This window comes from Polyodon spathula, chromosome 12 (assembly GCF_017654505.1).
Source record: "Polyodon spathula isolate WHYD16114869_AA chromosome 12, ASM1765450v1, whole genome shotgun sequence".
Taxonomy (NCBI): Eukaryota; Metazoa; Chordata; class Actinopteri; order Acipenseriformes; family Polyodontidae; genus Polyodon; species Polyodon spathula.
The window spans coordinates 44,444,514-44,463,560 of NC_054545.1; the positions used below are offsets into that span (position 1 = coordinate 44,444,514).

The 19,047-nt window shown below is 43.4% G+C and overlaps 2 protein-coding genes and 5 non-coding genes across 7 annotated transcripts; all 7 read left to right on the forward strand.

Moving 5' to 3' along the window:
- The first annotated feature begins 11,118 nt into the window (after positions 1-11,118).
- LOC121324834 (60S ribosomal protein L23) lies at positions 11,119-15,670 on the forward strand. The gene is made up of 5 exons (XM_041267045.1): positions 11,119-11,193; positions 12,518-12,601; positions 13,382-13,510; positions 14,414-14,527; positions 15,490-15,670. Exons 1-5 carry the CDS (start codon positions 11,181-11,183, stop codon positions 15,570-15,572), a joined length of 423 nt encoding a protein of 140 aa, XP_041122979.1. The 5' UTR covers positions 11,119-11,180; the 3' UTR covers positions 15,573-15,670.
- On the forward strand, positions 12,219-12,355 carry LOC121325069. The gene has a single exon (XR_005951306.1). It is a non-coding gene; the product is annotated as a small nucleolar RNA SNORA21 (small nucleolar RNA).
- LOC121325072 lies at positions 12,882-13,018 on the forward strand. Its single transcript, XR_005951309.1, has one exon. It is a non-coding gene; the product is annotated as a small nucleolar RNA SNORA21 (small nucleolar RNA).
- LOC121325071 lies at positions 14,178-14,314 on the forward strand. Its single transcript, XR_005951308.1, has one exon. It is a non-coding gene; the product is annotated as a small nucleolar RNA SNORA21 (small nucleolar RNA).
- Positions 14,922-15,058, forward strand: LOC121325070. The gene has a single exon (XR_005951307.1). It is a non-coding gene; the product is annotated as a small nucleolar RNA SNORA21 (small nucleolar RNA).
- An 805-nt stretch (positions 15,671-16,475) lies between the features above and the next one.
- Positions 16,476-18,418, forward strand: LOC121323761 (uncharacterized protein C17orf98-like). The gene is made up of 3 exons (XM_041264963.1): positions 16,476-16,813; positions 16,981-17,080; positions 17,980-18,418. The coding sequence occupies exons 1-3, from the start codon at positions 16,583-16,585 to the stop codon at positions 18,132-18,134; spliced, it is 486 nt and encodes a 161-aa protein (XP_041120897.1). The 5' UTR covers positions 16,476-16,582; the 3' UTR covers positions 18,135-18,418.
- Positions 18,419-18,427: 9 nt separating this feature from the next.
- Positions 18,428-18,499, forward strand: trnac-gca. The gene has a single exon. It is a non-coding gene; the product is annotated as a tRNA-Cys (tRNA).
- The last annotated feature ends 548 nt before the right edge of the window (positions 18,500-19,047 follow it).

A 19,047-nucleotide genomic window follows, 5' to 3' on the forward strand; every position in this document is an offset into this window, starting at 1 on the left:
CAGAGAGAGGAGTTGGTGTCTGCCGCTGATGTCCTTAACATATATGTTTATTTACTGGAGAAATTCAGGACTTTCCCAGTAGGTTTTCTGTCTCTCTCTCTGCTGCTCTGTTCTGGATGATACTGGGTTGGGAGTCTGGTACTATGCTAGTACCATACAGCACACCTAGACATGCAGATATTCTTTTATTTATTTATTTATTTTAATTTAGTAGTCACCAATTGATTTTACCCTGTTTTTTCCCTCCCAATTTGAAATATCCAATTACATTTTTAGGCTCAGCTCACCGCTACCAACACTGCGCTGACTCGGCAGCGGTGAAGACGATCACACGCTGTCCTCCGAAACGTGTGCCATCAGCCGACCGCTTCTTTTCACTCTGCAGGCCCGCTGTGCAGCCAACACAGAGCTACAGAATCAGAGGTCATTACGGAGGCTAGCCCGCAGGTGCCCGGACAGTCTACAGGGGTCACTGGTGCGCAGTGAGCCGAGGACACCCTGGCTGACCTAAGCCCTTTGGCCAGCTTGATAACCCTGCTTTTTCAAAGGTTACCATTTGTTAAGTAAGAAATTCTCTTATTCTTGAATTCAGGCTGAATTCCAAAGATTTTTTATTGCTGCTTTTTTTCATGATCCTTCTCACTCTTTCTCTCGTTTGCACCTTTCCTTCTCGCCCCCCTTTCGTGCAAGTGATCCCATTGCTAATGAGCATGTACATAAGCCTTAAGGTGTACACTGGGCTATGTGGTTGTTGTGACATTCCTGCGATAAATAGGCCGGACCCACTGCTCAGGTGTTGGGGAGCAGAACTGTCATAAACAGGCTCTTCTCTCTTTGTTCAATTGTCACAGAATGTCCCGAAACTACCCTCCCTGTGGGTGATTGTACACTCTAAATGTCTCAATCTCTCATCATTCTCTCTCTCTCTCTGTCTCTCTCTCTCTCTCTCTCTCTCTAGAGATAGAAATCTATCTAAAATAGATAGATTTATTTGTCTATAATAGAGATAGATTTGTGAACCCCATTGATAATTATGGACATTCCATAGTTTTACCATGATAACCTTCTTGAGTCTTTTGAGTCAGTCTTTTCTTAAATATCCAATATTAACCAATTCCATGTCTTTTGGAACAAAATGATGTATTAATTAGACAAACAATGAGTAATTAAGATTCAGGGTATGTGAAAAGTAAGTGAACCCTTGGTTTTATCAGCTCAATTAAGGGGATAATTAGAATCAGGTGTTAAAATAATTAGGTAGATCTTCAGGGGTGAGCTTGGGAGGCCCCACCCTATATAAAGATTATAAATTTTATGAGTTTGGTCTTCACCATACAGGTGTGTGGAAACACGTCATGCCACGATCAAAAGAAATCTCTGAGGACCTCAGAAAAACTATTTTTGATGCTCATCAGTCTAGAAAGTGTTACAAAACCATTTCTAAGGATTTGGAGCTCCACCAATCCACTGTCAGACAAATAGTCTACAAGTTCAAGACCAAAGTTTAAGAACAAACTGGAAAATCATTAAGGAAGTCACAAAGAACCCCAGAGTAACATCCAAGGATCTGCAGGCCACTCTTGCCTTGGCTAATGCGAGTGTTCGTGACTCAATTATGAGAAAAAGACTGAACAAGAATGGTGTTCATGGAAGGATAGCCAGGAGGAAACCACTCCTCTCTAAAAATAACATTTCTGCCCATCTGAAGTCCACCAAAGAGCACATAGATGATCCACAAGACTTCTGGAACAATGTTCTCTGGACAAACGAGTCAAAGGTAGAACTCTTTGGCGTCAGTGAGAAACGTTATGTTTGGCGAAAACCAAACACAGAAGAACCTCATCCCAACCGTCATGCATGGTGGTGGGAGTGTGATGGTTTGGGGCTGCTTTGCTGTCTCATTGACACAACCATGAATTCTGCATTGTATCAGAAGATTCTAGAGGAGAATGTCAGGCCATCCTTCTGTGAGCTGAAGCTGAACCGAAAGTGGGTCATGCAGCAAAACAATGATCCTAAACATACAAGCAGATCTACAAAAGAATGGCTGCTGAAGAAGAAATTCTGCGTTTTAGAATTGCCTAGTCAAAGTCTGGACCTAAACCCCATAGAAATGTTGTGGCAGGACCTGAAACAAGCTGTCCATGCAAGGAAGCCCTTAAATGTCACAGAGTTGAAGCAGTTTTGTAAGGAGGAATGGGCCAAAATTTTTCAAAACCAATGTAAGAGACTGACCAAGTTATAGGAAACTCTTAGTTGAAGTCACTGCTGCTCAAGAGGGTGCCTCCAGATACTGAATCTAAAGGTTCACATACTTTTTCACACGTGGATATTGAATGTTGAATCATTTGTGAATAAATAAATGTTGAAAAAAGTATCATGTTTTTGTGTCATTTCTTTAATCAGGTTATCTTTATCTATTATTAGGACTTAGATTAAGATCTAATAACATTTTAGGTTTGAAATATATGAAAATCCTAAGGGGTTCACAAACTTTTTCTCGGCACTGTATATATATCTATCTATCTATCTATCTATATATAGATATAGATATAGATAGATATAGTTACCAGCGACCATACATTGTTACACTGCTGCATATGATCAATGCATTGACATTTAAAAAATGTATCTAAATCACCACCCTTCTCTGTGCCTCTGACTAATGAAATTAGTTTGGTGTTTGAACAACGGGTGCTATACCAGCCCACATGACCCAGATACAGAATGACCAACACTGGGGTACGCTGGTCGGAGCTGGTGGCTTGCTGGTTTTCAGTTGGTCATACTGGTTCAGGAACTGGTTAAGCTGGTCCAAAACAAATCCCTTAAAAATCCCTTAAAAACCCATTTACTATAAAGTTATCAAGCCCATTGGTGGATGTCTGCACTCCTCAATCCAGCTGCTGTAGATATCTACATACCAGGTTCAATGAATTCATTTAAGTGGAAGGTATCCATGTATGGACATCAGGCCATCCTATGTAAAACATGTTTAAAGTTTTATATCTGGTTACTGATGCATCCTGCTTCATTGCAAGCCATAATGTAGGTGCTAAACAATAATGATTATGATTAATATTTTAATTCCCATAGAGATTAGTGTGCCATTACTTCTTTATATTACAGGCCTGCTGTGTATGGAAGCAGACGCCTGAAGGAAAGCCAGGGTGTGGAATTACATTTCCTTCGATTAAATTACCCAGGAGGGACTGATCCGATCTGCAAGGTGTGTGTGTGTGTGTCTGCGTGTGTGTGTGTCTGCGTGCATGCGTGCGGTCGTCTGTATATGTGTGTTTGTGTTTGTGCGTGTGTGCGTGTATGTGTATATATGTGTGTGTGTGCGCGCGGGTGTGTGAGTGTGAATTCTCTCTCTCATCAGCAGCGTTCCTGTAAAGATGATGTTGTGTGTGGAGTTGTTTTTTTTTTTTCATAAGATGAGCAACTCATTGAAGGGAATGTCTCTCAGCACCCTGCTCTTACCTAGGTGTACTGCAGATCGCTCAGCCTTTTCATTAAGGGCTTTAGTCTGGGCGGGACAAAACCAGCTATGAATCACATTTGTTCAACAATGTTTGCCCAGTGCTGCGCTATGTGTGCAGGACAGGCTGTTATGAGGATGAAATGGGTTACAGTTGGCGGGCCGGTTATGTGTATCTTGGGGGGGGGCAGTGCTTATTCCACTAGGCCAGGGCTCTTCAACTAGTTTTTTAAGGGGGCAAGATTAGAAAACGTTAGGAGCAGGTGGACCAGAAGTAGTTTACTCTGCATATTTTTAAGCAATGTAATAAATATTATATAATGTAATATTAAACAAGACTTGCAAATGTTAAGCATATGAATACTACTTTAATAACAGAACAGAGTGAAGATTTAACAGAATAAGTGTTCACTGTTTCACTCTTTGTTGAATCTTTGGTTTTCAGCATCGTCTTCTCTTTTTACTAGCTAGAGTAGAGAGAGCTGTGTTTATATCACTTTAAAAAAAAAAAAGATAGATTTATCTAGGTAAAAACTAAACCCGCCCACAGAGTACGCAAAGTGAAGGTCAAAGGAACTGGCTTGCGTGCGTCGTGCTGAGTGGCTTAGAGGCTCAAAAGGGGTAGCGTGATGTGTGCTGCTTTGCCAGACACACAATTAAGACACGTCTTAATCGCACATTGATTTACAATGTTACTGTTTTGGTTTTTTTCTTGTGTTTTTAATTTGTATTTTTCTGTAATTTGTAATTTTTTGCTGGCTGGCGGTGGAATGCGTGGTTGTCCCGTGCAGGCCGTCAGTTGCAGACCCCTGCGCTAGGCCATTCCTCTTCAAAAATATTTTAAACAATCTGTCCAGTGCTACAATGTATTAAGTATATTAGAGAAAAAAATCTTTCTGAAAGTAATTTAGGCATCCATCTTTTATATTTTTTAATATAAGGTGGGGAGAAATTTGAGTGGGAAGATTTGGTGGTGGTCTGTTACTTGCTTGCTATTTATATATATTTCCAAGCAGTTGTAGAGGGCGATGAGCAAAATGTTCTTCTTTGTCTGCCAGCAGTTTATCCAAGAGGAATTGCGGACATTTCCAGCACCCACCTCCTATCCCTCCACCATCTCCTACCTTTGATCACATAAATGCTGACAGACTCAAAACATCCCATTCTCTCACAATGACTGATTTACAGTATGTGGTACAACTTCTCGTTATCTCAAGATGCATACATACAGATGGACACTCCATGCACCCCCACAATGTGATCCTGTCAATACCTAAATAATGTCAATATCAAATTCATCACAATTGGATTAGCAGTTTGTGTGACAAACTAACCCTAACCCTAACCCTAACCCTAACCCTAACCCTAACCTATATCTGAGTTGCAATGATAATAGATCATGTAGGGCCTCCACCTGTAGGCTGTATACTTAGCTGGCAGGTCCATTTTGAGACTGGTGGTTATAATTGCTGTGTTTTGCAGTGACTCTGTTAGTTAAAGTTGTTTGGTAAGCAGTCCTGTGTAAAAAGTGAGCTGTCGGGAGAATGTAGAATGGAGCTCCAGGAACTGGTGAGTCCGGAACAGAAGCACCGCACCACACAGGACCAGGGTGAGGGAATTCTGCACCGCATGGTAACACCTGCTGAGGTAAACTTGTAGAAACAGATGCAAAACAAACAAAAAAATGCAATTTTGTCTTTTTCTCGCGTGTACTCAACAAAGGAGCACCTTCTTCAGCTCGCCAAAGATAATTCAGGACTGAAAGGGTTAACCAGTCTGTATATTCTAAAGATACACATGATGTGATAACCCATACAGAATATGGTTCATGAAATACCAGAGCGTATAGTTGCTATAGCTTTGAGAAGACAGAGACCTGAAGGTCGTGACTTTTCCTAACTGTTTCAAAGAATACAGCGGCCCATGAGAAGGAAAGAAACATTGAGAAGCAACCAAGGTTTCTGTGTTGGAATGATAAAAGGCAGATGAGAAGAATATTACATCAGCTGTATTGCTGTACAAGCGAGTACAAACATGCATTGAAGTTCAAGGCCTACCAGTTATTTTTCAACATGTGGGGGTTTACAGTTCTTCTTCCAAAATATGTGCATACTCGATAATTTACAATCACATGACTGAAGGTTGCATTCAAGGGGGGCAGTGTTTCAGTGCAGGGATGGTTAATATAAAGTCACTGCCATGCAGTCGCTCTAGTAAAGGTCCTCACCTGTGTGTTTTCACACAGCGCTGCTGCTAAGCTTGTATTGGTAATAATGGAGCTGCTACACCTATATGAACTGTTTTTTTCAGGCAGGTGATGCTTGAAGATCACACACCCTGCACAGGCTCTAGACACAAGCAGGGTGGGTCCCTTTCATCCCCCGAGCATGAAACTGTCTCCTACATGTGGGGCTGTGTACCGGTAATCTGCGTGCTGAAAGAAGACAGGCAACAGCGGCAATATCAGACAGCAGTGGCAAGGTGGGGTTTGCTTTGATCCCCTACAGAAGTTTACCGCTGTGATTTTGCATGGTATTTTTGCACTTTTCCCATGGTTTTGCAATGCGTTTCCCATATTTTACCCTGGTTTGCCAGTTCTTTTTATATGCTTTGCCCTACCTCTCTGTGCTTTGCAATGCTTGCCTATGCTTTAGCATGCTTCTTTCACTGTGCTTTTTTTCACTTTGCTAGGCTTTTACTATGGGGAACTTTTATAAATCAATCAATCTTTATTTTATATAGCGCCTTTCATAGTGGAACACCATCACAAAGTGCTTTACAAGGTTCAATAAATACAAGAACATCCATAAAATGCATTATACGTGATATACAGTAAAAAAACAAAACAAAAAACAAGGCATAGTGCATTAAATACAGTGGAAAGTGCAGAATACATGATAGCAGCATAATACATGAAATAGTAGCAACAACACAGCAGCTAATAGCAGAGCATGGAATATAAGAGAGAACAGGTGGGTTTTGAGAGTTGATTTAAAACTGTGACGGTGGCATCACGCACCAACGCTAGGAGAGGTCCTGTTCGGTGAGACACTCGCTATAAGAACACACAACTGTGCTAAATTTTGAAGCAGGAAAAATAGACTTAATTCAGTGGCAAACGTTTAGAAAGAGACTTTGAATGTATTCACAAAGTCTATGCACTTGAAGGTGTTATTGTTTAGCTTTGGTTCAAATGGGAATTATTGCCTAGCACATTAGCACCACCTGGTGGTAGACTTATTGCTCTACCATTGTCAGAGGATTTAAAAGGGAAATTCAAGGCCAGGTTTCTGACATTGGGAACAGTCCACTGATGTCACTGGGTAGTGCAATCCTGGTACTTTTTTTACTGTTCCCCCTGTAGAGCGGCTAGGGGTGTGTGTGGGTGTGTGTGTGTGTGGGGGGGGGGTGGGGGGGGTGGGGTGTGTGTGTGTGTGTGTGTGTGGGGTGTGTGTGTGTGTGTGGGGTGTGTGTGTGTGTGGGGTGTGTGTGTGTGTGGGTGTGTGTGTGTGTGTGTGTGTGTGTGTGTGTGTGTGTGTGTGTGTGTGTGTGTGTGTGTGTGTGTGTGTGTGGGGTGGGGTGTGTGTTGTGTGTGTGTGTGTGTGTGTGTGTGTGTGTGTGTGTGTGGTGTGTGTGTGTGTGTGTGTGTGTGTGTGGGTGTGTGTGGGTGTGTGTGTGTGTGTGTGTGTGTGTGTGTGTGTGTGGGTGTGTGTGTGGGTGTGTGTGTGTGTGTGTGTGGGTGTGTGTGGGGTGTGTGTGTGTGTGTGTGTGTGGGTGGGTGGGGGGGTGTGTGTGTGTGTGTGTGTGTGGGGGGTGTGGGTGTGTGGGTGTGGGGGGGGGGTTGTGTGGGGTGTGCTAAGTGCGTGTCCAGTTCACCGTCACCTGGCGCACGAATTCATTCATAACCTGTGTCATCTTGCCTGGCGCACTGAATTCATACCTGTCACACGGCTCCCCTGGGTCCTAAACTCTGCTGGGTACAGTCGAGGATTGCACTAACCGCACACTGGCCAACAATTTTACCGACATGAAAGGTTTGCTGACATAAGGGGGGCTAACAGTAGAGTTTTGAGCAAAAGACGGGAGAAACTCTGTCCCGGGAGAAGACCGGGAGAAGCTGCAAAATACGTGAATACGGGACAGTTGACAGGTCTGATAAACAAAATGAATAAATAAACAAATATAGAAATAAATAAATACATGTCTATATATGTATTTATTTATTTATATATTTAAGTATGCATTTATTTATTTATTTATTAATTTTTCATTTTGGCATAAAATATCTCCCATAACCGAAACTATAATTTACATATATACCTAATAATAATAATAATAGGCTACATTAAAATAGTAGTCCTCTGACTTTAATTTTGTTCTCTCTGTCCCGAGATTGCTTTATTTTTGTGTTCTATTAAATCTTCTCTTCTCTCCTGAAACACACGTCAGTTTTGCTTTTCTCTGCCTTTGCTACCTTTCAACCCCACCTGTCCATTTATTGAAATCCTGAAATGATATAAAAACTGTCATTTGCATAATTAACATATACGTTTCTCGTTGAAATAAAGAATAGATATTTCGCCACCTTTATGCAAATCGCACCCACTCTGCCTGTCGGTAAACAGCAGAAGTAAATGGTTTCATTTTTTGCTGGAAACACCATTCGTGATAAGAACCGGGTTCAAACAAACGGAGGCAGAGAGTTTCTGGCTGTCGGAAGACACTTTAAATATTCAGGGCCAGTGAGTGAAGTGGCCGAGCCGGGATTTGAACCGGGAACCTCCTGGGGCTGGTTTTTCAAAATGTTTTTGAAAATGTCACTACTTGTAGCCACGTTACAAAAAAATATGCTTACGAATTTCGTTTTGTTTTTAAATGAATCTCGATCACAAAATCTGGGATTACCAAATCCGGATCACTTGATCCAGATTACGTTTTGAAAAACCCGCCCCTGCTGATCAACACCGTCTGTCGTTAATTTAGTTATCTACCTCCCTAACTGTCCCAATGAAGCACATCATGGGAGACATTTTGCAGATTCTAATTTTGTTCACTTTCCAGGATCCATGCATCCTTCGCCAATCATAATCCGATCATTATCAGATTTGGTTGTACGTTTCACGAGCACGTTAGTCTAATAATCAATGGATAATCGCTTTACAGTTCAATAGGCACTTGCCAAATTAATGCAACCTGAATTTTGGGTTCGCGTAATTCTGGCATGAGAACGGATTAATACAAACAGCTGCTATTATTCTATTGTTAGAAGTTATTATTACAACTGTTTTGTTTGGTTACAGCATTGACATTCCCCAAAAGTCGTCACCCGCTCAGTGTTTTAAAGCGCAGGGTCAAACGACGTCACTGATGTCCAGTTTTACAGTAAAATATAATGGCTGGGTCATTCTGCTTCTAAACAGGACGCTCTGAGACAAGCCTGTGCGTTCATCCATCCGTCTCTATGCGACGTTTACATGTCTGCGTGTGAAGCATCGCTTATCCAATTATTATTATTATTATTATTATTATTATTATTATTATTGTTGTTGTTGTTGTTGTTGTTGGTGTGTTGCATTACGAAGCCCTTTAATATTCTATTGATATGTGTCCTGATCGCCTTTTTTCTTATATTGGGGATTCAAATTTGCAATATACATTTGCATGTATGTTACTGATATATTCGGTGCAACTATTATTAGAATATCTCAATATTTCAACTGTTGTTATATCTCTCTCTCTCTCTCTCCTCTATCTCTATTATCTCTCTCTCTCTCTCTCTCTCTATCTCTCCTCTCTATATCTATATAGAGAGAAGAGATATATATATATATATATATATATATATATATATATATGAGAGAGAGAGAGAGAGTCTAGTAATCTATATATCAGGAATATATATATATATATATATATATATATATAGATATATATAATATATATAATATATATCCTAGATATAATCTTATTCCTTGATAAGTCTTTGAATCTGAGTTCAGGAGCTGCGTTTCTGTTCCAGTTATTTACCATAGACATGTGTGGTGTAGGCTCCAGGTCAGCCAACGTGTTTAGTTCAGCTGTAGTTCGCATGTCAGTGGCAGCAGTTGTCGGTGGCAGTGACAGTAAATATGTCTAAAGCGGGGGAGCGCTTAACCCTTAACGTGTTAGTGCCGACCCCTTCCCACGTCACCTGTGTCTGGTGCCGACCCCTTCCCACGTCACCTGTGTCTGGTGCCGACCCCTTCCCACGTCACCTGTGTCTGATGCCGACCCCTTCCCACGTCACCTGTGTCTGGTGCCGACCCCTTCCCACGTCACCTGTGTCTGGTGCCGACCCCTTCCCACGTCACCTGTGCCTGGTGCCGACCCCTTCCCACGTCACCTGTGCCTGGTGCCGACCCCTTCCCACGTCACCTGTGCCTGGTGCCGACCCCTTCCCACGTCACCTGTGTCTGGTGCCGACCCCTTCCCACGTCACCTGTGCCTGGTGCCGACCCCTTCCCACGTCACCCTGGTGCCGACCCCTTCCCACGTCACCTGTGTCTGGTGCCGACCCCTTCCCACGTCACCTGTGTCTGGTGCCGACCCCTTCCCACGTCACCTGTGTCTGGTGCCGACCCCTTCCCACGTCACCTGTGCCTGGTGCCGACCCCTTCCCACGTCACCTGTGCCTGGTGCCGACCCCTTCCCACGTCACCTGTGCCTGGTGCCGACCCCTTCCCACGTCACCCTGGTGCCGACCCCTTCCCACGTCACCCTGGTGCCGACCCCTTCCCACGTCACCTGTGTCTGGTGCCGACCCCTTCCCACGTCACCTGTGTCTGGTGCCGACCCCTTCCCACGTCACCTGTGCCTGGTGCCGACCCCTTCCCACGTCACCTGTGTCTGGTGCCCCTTCCCACGTCACCTGTGTCTGGTGCCGACCCCTTCCCACGTCACCTGTGCCTGGTGCCGACCCCTTCCCACGTCACCTGTGCCTGGTGCCGACCCCTTCCCACGTCACCTGTGTCTGGTGCCGACCCCTTCCCACGTCACCTGTGTCTGGTGCCGACCCCTTCCCACGTCACCTGTGTCTGGTGCCGACCCCTTCCCACGTCACCTGTGTCTGTGGCTGGCAATTAGAACGGAGCAGCAGCACGGTCTACGGGGCCCTCGTGTGGTTTACTGGGGTACAACATTATTCTGAAGAGAAAGCGTCGTGCGGTCACATTTGAAAACATTATTATTATTATTATTATTATTATTATTACTGTACACACATCGTACACAATCCATTTAAAATAAATGAGATTTCTGCAGTATCTACAAATCAGTGTCAACACATACACATGGTATATATAGATAGATAGACAGATAGATAGACAGATAGACAGACAGATAGATATATAGACAGATAGATAGACAGACATATAGATAGATATATAGACAGATAGATAGATAGATAGATAGATATGTCATGTCAAAGTTAGTTCGTTTTACTATTAGCCCAAGTGTCTCTCCCCTGTCATGTGAAAAAGGGCACACCGAATTTCTAGGCGTGGCGACTTCGTGACGCATTTTGAGGGAGGGGGCCAGGCTCCCCTTTCACGTGACGAGGGCCTGAGGCAACCCAAAAAAAAAAAAAAAAAAAAAAAAAAAGAACCCGCACGGAGCTTATATCCCGTCGTCCTGTGCGGGCTCCCTCTTTCCTCGGACCAGCATGTCGAAGAGAGGTAAGGGAACCTGAAATCCCCAATCCAGCGCCATCCTGGTGTTAGCCTGCAGCTAGCGCCTCACCGCCGGCCGCTTCTCAGCGCTGAATGCCTCACCCTTCCTGCTCGCGAAACGTGTCGCAGCGGAGATGTGAAACAAACCAAGATATGAAAGCGTGGTGTGAAGATGGCCGGTCTTGTGTGGTAAACTCTGTCAGCAGAAGCCATGTTGATGCAAAGCGGCATGTATGTTCGATATTTCACAATGCGTTGGGATTGTTGGTATATGAAAACAAAAGCTCTTTATTGCAATCAAAAAAGCGACGAGATTCAATACAAACGAGATAGATACACTTGCATAGTGTGTGTGTGTGGCTGGCTGTCTGTCTGTCTGTCGGTCGGGGCTTCACTGAATGCGTGACTGTAAATCGCCCGGCCTGGTTAGCTCTGGGCTCGCTGCAGTGTCTAGTCGTGCAATTCTCTAATGTTAAAGATGCGTTAACGTCGGTGTAACGCGATTCTGGTGCGCTGCTGTTCCTGAAATGTGCACAGTTTTAAAGTCTTGGGGGGGGAAACTCGTAGGTAAGGCGAGGTTTCGGGTAAAACCAGGTAGTTTGTAACAGTGCCCTTGGTGTAGCCTTGTGAAAACGTGCACCGGTTATAAGATGCAAGTTATTTTAAGTGCTGGTTTGGAAGCGCATTTACTTGTCGGTTCACGTGTTTGATGTCACCACCGGGCTGCGTTGAATTTGATGTCGGGACGGCCTATCTATGTATATGTTTAGTTGGTCTGAAGCTTTTGAAATCCGACTGACGGCGCAAAAGTAAAACGGCTTGTGCTGTGCATTGATTTTCATATGAGGGACGGGCCTTGTGAATTGTGTTCAGGTGTGTAGTGTTTGTGTAAACTGGTGAATTGGTGTCAGAAGCATGTGGCGTTCACTATTAAGATCCATTTCATGACGCCAGTGGTTTATATTTTCTTAGTTAACGTTGCAGTTTAATCTTAAGCATGGTGCGAGATAAATATCTGTTTACTGAAACAGTCCCTTCTAAAAGCACTTGCTTCGCCTGCGCTCAGTGGCGGGGTGAGTTGTCGTGGAATGGGAATAAGAAACACATCGCTCTTGGGTGAGAAGGCAGCGACGTGTGCTGTTCATTCTCAATCCGCGGTGTGACAATATGAATTGAACCATTTCCTGTTGATAAGAAGTCATTGCTACTTTGAGCATTGTTTGTGCTCTGCGTGCTAAGTTTGCAATACTGTTATCATTTCTGAAAAAACTAATTCTACAGAAAGTGGACATGATTTTTTGTGGTTTTAAGTTTGGCTGTTGCATTTCAGGACGTGGTGGTTCGTCCGGTGCGAAGTTTCGCATCTCCCTGGGTCTCCCAGTGGGAGCTGTGATCAACTGCGCTGACAACACAGGTAAGCTGCGCTGGGAAAAACACCTTCAAGGATCGATTACTGGGTCAGTCTAGAGCCCCTTTCACACTGGCACTAATACCAGGGTCCAAACCTGGGTTCTGGCTACCCGGGATCACAATTCAGCGTAGTGTGAAACCACGGGTCGACACGCTCTTACCCGGGTTGAGAGACAAATTGTATTGAATGAAATAACAAACAGCCACGCCGCTCTTGAACTGGAGTTTGTTCTGGTTATAGATACTGTATTCTGGGGGGGGGGGGTAAATTAGCACTGACCTGATCCCTTCTAAAAGCACTTGCTTCGCCTGCGCTCAGTGGCTGGGTGAGTTGTCGTGGAATGGGAATAAGAAACACATCGCTCTTGGGTGAGAAGGCAGCGACGTGTGCTGTTCATTCTCAATCCGCGGTGTGACAATTTTGAAATTAAAATCAATTTCCAGTTCCTGTTAATCTATTTTAGCACATCACTGATCAATTGCAATTGGCAGAGTTCTGTTAATTAGCTCCACAGTGGCAACAAATAACTTTTAATTTAAGTCATTGTCTGTCAGTCAATTAAATTGTTCAACTGTTTTCATTTTGAAGACAATCGGAACAACTGTCTCAAATACCTTTGAAGGAATTTAAATGGGATGGGGGGGGGGGGGGGGGGGATAGATAAATTTAATTAAATTTGGGTTGCTCACCCATTGCGTTGCCAGGAAAGCAGATGAATTGCTTGAAAGCTGCATGCCTTTCTGTAATTAAACCGCTGTTTTGTTGCTGTTTCATCTGTCCCAGGAGCCAAGAACCTGTACATCATCTCCGTTAAGGGGATCAAGGGGCGCCTGAACAGGTTGCCTGCAGCAGGAGTGGGTGACATGGTCATGGCCACTGTGAAGAAAGGCAAGCCCGAACTCAGAAAAAAAGGTGAGTCGCGAAAGAGGCTTACTCCTGGGTGAACCTGCTGTTTGTAGAGGGACTGCTGTTAAATTGACTTGTGGCTGAGTTCACAGACCCCGGGTAGGACTAGTGTTGGATTGCCTTACTTACCCAAGGTTACATTCCATTAGTCCAAGATCAGTGCTGACCGGGCTCCGGACCTAGCTGTGAGTGCAGTGTTAGGAGGTACCTGCCCAGGCAGAACTAGACCATGGTGGGTTGGCTTGGCTGTCCGTTCAACGGTACCAAAGTGGTAGATGGGTCTTAATTACTGAAATGGCGATGCACGGTGGTAACTTTTGTTTTTTAAAAATGAATTACAGGAGTAGTATAATGCGTCATATTTGGCAAGTGGAATCTCTGATATCTGTCTCCAGTATCCTAGGTTGCAGCTCTATTTTCTTGCACGAATGGGGGAAATAAACTCCCAGTGCATAGCATTTCTGGTTTTACTAGGAGTCAAAGAAGACACACCTGTGCTTGTTAGCTATACGCACTGTGGCTAATCAAGCTGGTAGTAAAACCTGGAACTGTTGAAACTGCTCTGCAATAGGAGCCTTATTACCCTCCCTGTTTTGCATAAACAAAACCATTAACAGGTCATAATGAGATGTAAGTGAGTTTAGTGGCTTTGCGCAAGTGATGCGGTAACACAACCCTTCTAAAAGCACTTGCTTCGCCTGCGCTCAGTGGCGGGGTGAGTTGTCGTGGAATGGGAATAAGAAACACATCGCTCTTGGGTGAGAAGGCAGCGACGTGTGCTGTTCATTCTCAATCCGCGGTGTAATAAAAACCTGTTGCTTGTGTGAATGAAACTCAGTTGAAGTTAAAGCAGTGGGTATAGATGGAGCAATGTTAGAATTGGGTTTTTTTCTGTGTCATTTTCTACAGTGCATCCTGCGGTGGTGATACGGCAACGGAAATCGTACAGGAGAAAAGACGGGGTGTTCCTTTACTTTGAAGACAACGCGGGGGTCATCGTGAACAACAAAGGAGAAATGAAAGGCAAGTGTATTTAGAAATGGTGTGACCCACTTTTTAGGTGCAACTGTGTGCATGTTGAATCTTGGATTTTCACAAAATGGTAAAGAGTCCTCAATTGGGAAGCTACTGTGTTCAGAACCTGTGTACTTTCTGCCAGACCTGGTAGGTTTAATTGCGCAATTTGTAATTGCAACTGCAATGTAATTGTAATTGAACCTCAGCACACCAATCTTGTAATTGCAATTATAATCTGCCCCAGCTCTTGCCTTCTACCACACAACGTGAAACTTGCTTCCCTTTTTGAAGATGGTATATTTCAAATAGGGCGTTTCTATTTTCATATGTCATTAAGTTCCTATTGGGTGAAGACACGTTTTTGTATAATAGGTTATAGCTGTGTTATTTACTGAAACAGTCCCTTCTAAAAGCACTTGCTTCGCCTGCGCTCAGTGGCGGGGTGAGTTGTCGTGGAATGGGAATAAGAAACACATCGCTCTTGGGTGAGAAGGCAGCGACGTGTGCTGTTCATTCTCAATCCGCGGTGTGACAATATGAATTGAACCTGCAGCAGCTGTTCCAGCTAGGGGGTCATTCCATTTCTAATTCCTTTTTTAAAAATCAATTCCTTTTGAAGGAATTGATTATTTGAGACATCTGTTGTGGTTTGTTCAACAGCTTTCGTTTGAAGCCAATTGAATGGACTCAATAGTGATTGCATTTTAAGTAAATTGCTGCCACTTTGAGAAGCTGCTAATTGCAATTTTAAACAATGGTATGTTGAAATTGATTAAGAGAGATTGGGTATTGATTTAACTGAGTTGATGTGGGTGGGACGACCAGTGATGTAGTGTGTTTTAGCATATTCAATGGAGATAAACCATGCTAGATTAGAAGGAAGAATTCTGTGCTCTGCCGAGCGTTCCTGAGACAATATTCCCTAGCAGTGCAGTTAAACTCAAAGTGCTGTGTCCTTCCTTTTCCAGGTTCTGCGATCACAGGTCCTGTTGCCAAGGAGTGTGCTGACTTATGGCCCAGGATTGCTTCCAACGCAGGCAGCATTGCTTAAACAAAACAAATTTTAATAAAATGTGGTTCAAAAAAAATGTGGTCAAAGCTCTCCTTCTGCTGTATGTTACAGAGGCATTGAATTCAAGTTTGATCATGGGAGGGATGTGCATTGTGTTTTTTATTGCATGGTCCATTCAGTCTACCTTGAGTTTCTGGTCCATAAAACTAGTCCTAAAGATTACTGGGGGGAGTGTTCTGAAGTACTGCCACAGCTCTGACATCACAGAGCTCCAGCACCCCTTCTTCTGACGATTTGAAGCAAATGGACATAAACCAAGGGTACGGTACACTTACAACACAAACACAAAATTCTACTGAATTACTCATCCTTTATTATATTAATAAAGAAAATGTGAGAAATAAAACAATTCTAAACTTTTTTACAAAAATACAGCAAAACAGCCTGTACCATACATATAACTACAGCTCGTGTGCTTTTTTTAAAGCCCCCTGAACAAAAAAAAAAAAAACTGCCCTTAAACAGGATTATGTTTGGTGAATAATTTAAAAAAATCACCCTTCAACCGAACTAATTGAACTTTTATTAAGTCAATTCCTAAATATATTTACAAACTATAGCGATACAACATGTTGGTGTCTTCATTTTTGAAGACCAGCTGTTTGCCCATCCTTTGGCAATCCCAGTTCAGAACTGTCTTTCGTTGCGTGTGACGTCAGTGGCTCAATTGGAATGAAAAGCAGCAGACACGGCGTCTGCAGGACCGGGTTTGGGAAACGCTGACCTGCAGGCCACATTACTGTATCCTCAGCTGCTGCATGATCATTGCACTGCTAACGTCACTGTACATATAACTTGTTGCATCCTGTTTCATATTTGGCAGTTGGTGTTTTTTTGTGTACACAGTATAATGTGTAAGTTTTCACGACGTAACAATGAACGTACAACTACACTCTTCGCACGTCAATCGGCGTGGTTTTCCTTTACTGTTGTTGAGCATTTCTGTAAATGCACAGGATATATGTTGGGTGCAATTGGGTTGGTATACAATGAAGCGAGCTAGCGTGCCCGCCGGGTCGCGGCTGCAGCAGAAGCATTATCTCCAGGAGAAGCACTTCATTCTCGACTGCGTGGCGGTGTCCTCCATGGCTAGTGTTTATGAAACAGTACATCCGAAGCTGTGGGCTGTAATCCCGCCGTATAACGGGCAGAAGGACAACCATACTCGCCAATATTACTCATCACCATCGGTGAAACTGCTTTTAGAGAAAACAGGACAGGTAAGTTTGCTGAAATAGATAATACTATTTTTGGATTTACATTTTTTTTTTAAGTGGACTTCTTCGAGTCGAAAATGATTTATTGAACTTGTTAAGTTTATTTTACTATTTCTAAATCTCAAAGTGTATACCTGAAGAATATAACCGTGTTCCTGTGGTTTTGTTAGGGTGGCGGCGGGACCTCAATACACGGTGAGATGGTAGATTTTTTCTATAAACTCGGACCAGGACAGCAAGCCCTCGACAGAAGGAACATGGCTGGGGCAGGTGGTATTATTAATTACAGCTCTTTGTTACAGACCAGGGCTTCTCCAACTCGGTCCCGGGGAACCCCTGTGTCCGCCGGCTTGCATTACAAGAGACCTCTCAGTTACTTAACTAGACCCTTGATTTAACTGATCACTTAATTATACCTTTGGAATTGTTTTCACCTCTTGAACAGTCGCAGAGTTCAAGTTACTTTGACAATGGTATAGCTGACTTGAAATCAGCAGCTATTTAAGAGCGGAAAACAATTACAAAGGTCTAATTAAGCAAATTATCAGTTAAATTAAGGGTCTAGTTAAATAATTGAAAGCTCAGTTGGAATGAAAACCATTAGGTGCAAGTTTATGCTTCAGACCTAGGGTTAGCACATCACTCCATGTAAGCAGGGCAGTTTGGTCTTTTCAGCTCACGTTGCAATGCATCGTGGTATGTTTTACTTGTGCCGGGTACCTTTCACAGCAGGACTGCACTTACCAGAATGCATTGGGGTGAGTTGTAAAGCCTGAACTGTCTTATTGATCATGAAGCCATATGGTAACCCTATTCAAACCCCACCCTTTTCAAAATCAAATCACATTAAGGTAGCATAACTTATTCTCTTCCGAGTGGTTTTCAAACCTTTAACTTGTTAGTTCATGTTGTATTTTAATAGTATTATTTGCATTTACTGCAAACTACACAGTATTTAAATATGAATCTTGCTTTGTAACCCTGTACTGCCCTGAAACACCTGTAAGCCTCCTTGGATAAAGCGCAGGCGTCTGCCTAATAATAATAATAATAATAATAATAGTAGTAATTAGACCCGGTGCTGACCAGCCTGTATTAATCTTCTATCTATTGAAACGGTGTTTTGCTGTGACAGCTGGCCTTTGTCTGACTGTCACGTGTCTGTACAGGTCACTCAGACGAACAGGTGACGGGCCACACCGGCCTGACGTTGGTCCAGCAGAATAATTTCGGGTACAACGGAAAGCTGGGGTACAGACGAAACACCCCCTTTCTGAGGCAGAGAGCGCCGTGTTTCGGAGCCGTGACGAAGCTTCCTATGTAGCCTACTAACAAGACGGGCTCTCCCCATCAAACAAAAAAGAAAAAGCAATTTTTAGAGAAGAAAAGATGTCGAGTGTTACTGTTTACCTTCCTAAAAAGAATAAAAAAGCGGGTTATGTAGGCGGTGTTCTCTCGTTCATTGAATAATGTGTTTCTTGCTAACTCAGATAAGAACCACTCGAACTTCCCTCCAGCCTCCTGCAGGGAGTAGCCTGTGGTTTCCATGGAGACAGCAGGACCACGAAACCAAACCAGGATTATAAGCAAATAACTTGCAGTGTTAACTTCGGAGCGGGGGGTATAGCTCAGTGGTAGAGCATTTGACTGCAGATCAAGAGGTCCCCGGTTCAAATCCGGATGCCCCCTTACTTATTTTTATTGTTATTGTATTTTAAAGCACCTCTTAATTATTAAGATAGCGTATCAACATGATATCATATTTTAGGGCAGATTTACAAACCTGCACCCTATCAAAACATCAAGCGTTGTTTGTTCACTTGCCGATATAGCATCCATCACAATGAGCGCCTGCCATGACAACGCGTTATTCTAATGGGTATATAGACACGGCACCGCACTATCGCGGTATCCGAGGGTATAGCTCAGCGCTAGAGCATGTGACTGTAACTAAAGCGGTCCCTGCTTCGATTCTGGGTGCCCCCCCCCCCGTAGACACATTTTAAACTACAAAGCGATGTAATTATGAGGAGAGTAAACACCACTTCCACGGTTGGCAGCTAATCAACGTGCCTATGCGGCATCCACGACAATTGGGTATTTTAAAAAGCCAGCATGAGTTGAATACTCTTTTGTTTCAGAGGGTGTAGCTCAGCATGACTGCAGATAAGCAGGTGCCTGATTCAAATTAGCCACCACATTTTATAGTCAACATAGCAAAAATCATGAAGAAGAAA

Excerpts from the sequence above, each read along its gene's own strand:
- LOC121324834 (XM_041267045.1), top strand. Across the intron at positions 13,511-14,413 it reads GCCCGAACTCAGAAAAAAAG|TGCATCCTGCGGTGGTGATA; the intron begins GTGAGTCGCGAA and ends CATTTTCTACAG. Across the intron at positions 14,528-15,489 it reads CAACAAAGGAGAAATGAAAG|GTTCTGCGATCACAGGTCCT; the intron begins GCAAGTGTATTT and ends TTCCTTTTCCAG.
- LOC121323761 (XM_041264963.1), top strand. The coding sequence starts at position 16,583 with ATGAAGCGAGCTAGCGTGCCCGCCGGGTCGCGGCTGCAGCAGAAGCAT. Across the intron at positions 16,814-16,980 it reads TTTTAGAGAAAACAGGACAG|GGTGGCGGCGGGACCTCAAT; the intron begins GTAAGTTTGCTG and ends TGGTTTTGTTAG. Across the intron at positions 17,081-17,979 it reads AAGGAACATGGCTGGGGCAG|GTCACTCAGACGAACAGGTG; the intron begins GTGGTATTATTA and ends GTGTCTGTACAG.